The sequence below is a fragment of the Babylonia areolata genome, chromosome 34, assembly GCF_041734735.1.
Source record: "Babylonia areolata isolate BAREFJ2019XMU chromosome 34, ASM4173473v1, whole genome shotgun sequence".
NCBI lineage: Eukaryota > Metazoa > Mollusca > Gastropoda > Neogastropoda > Buccinidae > Babylonia > Babylonia areolata.
Window position 1 is genome coordinate 23,882,505 of NC_134909.1, and position 2,500 is coordinate 23,885,004.

General features: G+C 50.7%; 1 protein-coding gene across 2 annotated transcripts in view; it reads left to right on the plus strand.

Moving 5' to 3' along the window:
• The window catches only part of LOC143277690 (fibrocystin-L-like), a 132,119-nt gene that overhangs the window by 46,235 nt on the left and 83,384 nt on the right, over window positions 1–2,500 (plus strand). For both annotated transcript variants that reach the window (XM_076582610.1, XM_076582611.1), the window contains 2 exons: window positions 372–526; window positions 2,427–2,500. The exon at window positions 2,427–2,500 is cut by the window's right edge and continues 80 nt beyond it. In XM_076582610.1, the coding sequence (XP_076438725.1) occupies window positions 372–526; window positions 2,427–2,500 (229 nt within the window). The remainder of the gene's footprint in view (window positions 1–371; window positions 527–2,426) is intronic.

Genomic DNA, 2,500 nt, shown 5'->3' on the forward strand with positions numbered 1-2,500 from the left:
TAATAAAGAATTAAAAAAAAAAAAAATTAGTTGTATTACATCTTGTACCTGAGACGGTCTTGGAACAAAGTTCAACACAACTGCTTAGTTAAAACTGGCGACAGAGATAGCTCAGTAGATATCCAGAAAGATGGATGGCAGAAAGATAAATAGATAGATGGGCAGAAGAAAAGAGTACAGGCAGCATAAAAAACAAAAGTAAGCAAAACAAACAAACAAGAAGAACAACAGATGAATCCGCGAACGAACAAAATAAGTCAGCAAACAACCCGGTGACCTGTTCTTCTTTGTAGTAGTAGTAGTAGTAGTAGTAGTTGTTGTTGTTGTTGTAGAAATAGATGAATAACATTACTGTCGTGCTGCACGTGCAGACGTGGCCCCCCTGATGCGCATGCCCCAGGCCCGGCCCAACGGCGCCTTCCTCCGGACCGTGACCGTGACGGGCAGCTCTGGGGACTACACCGTCACCCTGGACCCCTACCTGTGCGGCAACACCTTCCCCCTCATGTCCCTGCAGGGCGCCTCGGTCAGTTGGGGGGTGGGGGGGAGGGTTGGGGGGCTGTGTGTGTGTGTGTGTGAAGGGTGGGGGTGAAGGTCATGGTCATTCCTCTGAGGGGAGCGTGAAGGACCAACACCTTCCCCCTCATGTCCCTGCAGCTTGGGGGTGGGGTGGGGGTGGGGGCTTAGAGAGGTGGAGGGGAGCTGTGGGGTGATGGGGGTGAAGGTCATTGTCATTGTTCTGAGGGAAGGGTGAAGGTCCAACACCTGTTAGGGAAAAGTGAAGGTCATGGTCATTCCTCTGAAGGACGAGTGAAGGCCCAAGTCGTTCTTCTGGGGAAAGAGCAAAGGTCAAGGTCATTCATCTGAGATAAGAGCGAAGGTCATGGTCATTCCTCTGAAGGACGAGTGAAGGCCCAAGTCATCCCTCCAGGGAAAGAGCAAAGGTCCAAATCATTCATCTGAACGAAGAGTTGGTGTACCAGTCCTTCACCAGCCAGGCTGGTGACGTATCCAGGGAATGCAATGCTGTACGATAGTCCTGTCTGACCATGGCCATCAGGACCATCAGGTGACGTATCCAGGGAATGCAATGCTGTACGATAGTCCTGTCTGACCATGGCCATCAGCACCATCAGGTGACGTATCCAGGGAATGCAATGCTGTACGATAGTCCTGTCTGACCATGGCCATCAGGACCATCAGGTGACGTATCCAGGGAATGCAATGCTGTACGATAGTCCTGTCTGACCATGGTCATCAGGACCATCATGTGACGTATCCAGGGAATGCAATGCTGTACGATAGTCCTGTCTGACCATGGTCATCAGGACCATCAGGTGACGTATCCAGGGAATGCAATGCTGTACGATAGTCCTGTCTGACCATGGTCATCAGGACCATCAGGTGACGTATCCAGGGAATGCAATGCTGTACGATAGTCCTGTCTGACCATGGCCATCAGGACCATCATGTGACGTATCCAGGGAATGCAATGCTGTACGATAGTCCTGTCTGACCATGGTCATCAGGACCATCAGGTGACGTATCCAGGGAATGCAATGCTGTACGATAGTCCTGTCTGACCATGGCCATCAGGACCATCAGGTGACGTATCCAGGGAATGCAATGCTGTACGATAGTCCTGTCTGACCATGGCCATCAGCACCATCAGGTGACGTATCCAGGGAATGCAATGCTGTACAATAGTCCTGTCTGACCATGGTCATCAGGACCATCAGGTGACGTATCCAGGGAATGCAATGCTGTACGATAGTCCTGTCTGACCATGGCCATCAGGACCATCAGGACAGCAATGGACACAGCGGCTGTCCCGACTATCTGGGCTAGAACTGGCTCACAGGACGGTCTTGTCCAAGTTACATGCCCACTGTCTCGGCCAAGCGGGTTCTAGGACAGTGGGTGTTGGGGTGGTAAGAAAGCACGGCAGCTTGATTTATCCCACAACACGATAGAAGAACAGGATTTGATAATGACAGTCATTATGAAACACTATTTCCGAAGAGGTTACATTCACTGGAATTGTGTGTGTGTGTGTGTGTGTGTGTGTGTGTGTGTGTGTGTGTGTGTGTGTGTGTGTGTGTGTGTGTGTGTGTGTGTGTGTGTGTGTGTGTGTGTGTGTGTGTGTGTGAGTGAGTGAGTGTGTGTGTGTGTGTGTGTGTGTGTGTGTGTGTGTGTGTGTGTGTGTGTGTTTGTGAGTGTGTGTGTGTGTGTGTGTGTGTGTGTGTGTGTGTGTGTGTGTGTGTTGTGTGTGTGTGTGTGTGTGTGTGTGTGTGTGTGTGTGTGTGTTTCTTTCAAACCCAAAATCTCAGTACATCAGCCTTTCTGTTTTCTTCTGAAAAAAAAAAAGTCATTCGCTGAATGCAAATTGAGAGGTCAGCACGTGGTGTTGCGCGGGGCACGTGCAGGTGTCTGGCAGCACGGCCTCCAGCAGCAACAGCGCCACCTTCACGCTGAGCAGCGGAGGGCAGCAAGTGAGTGT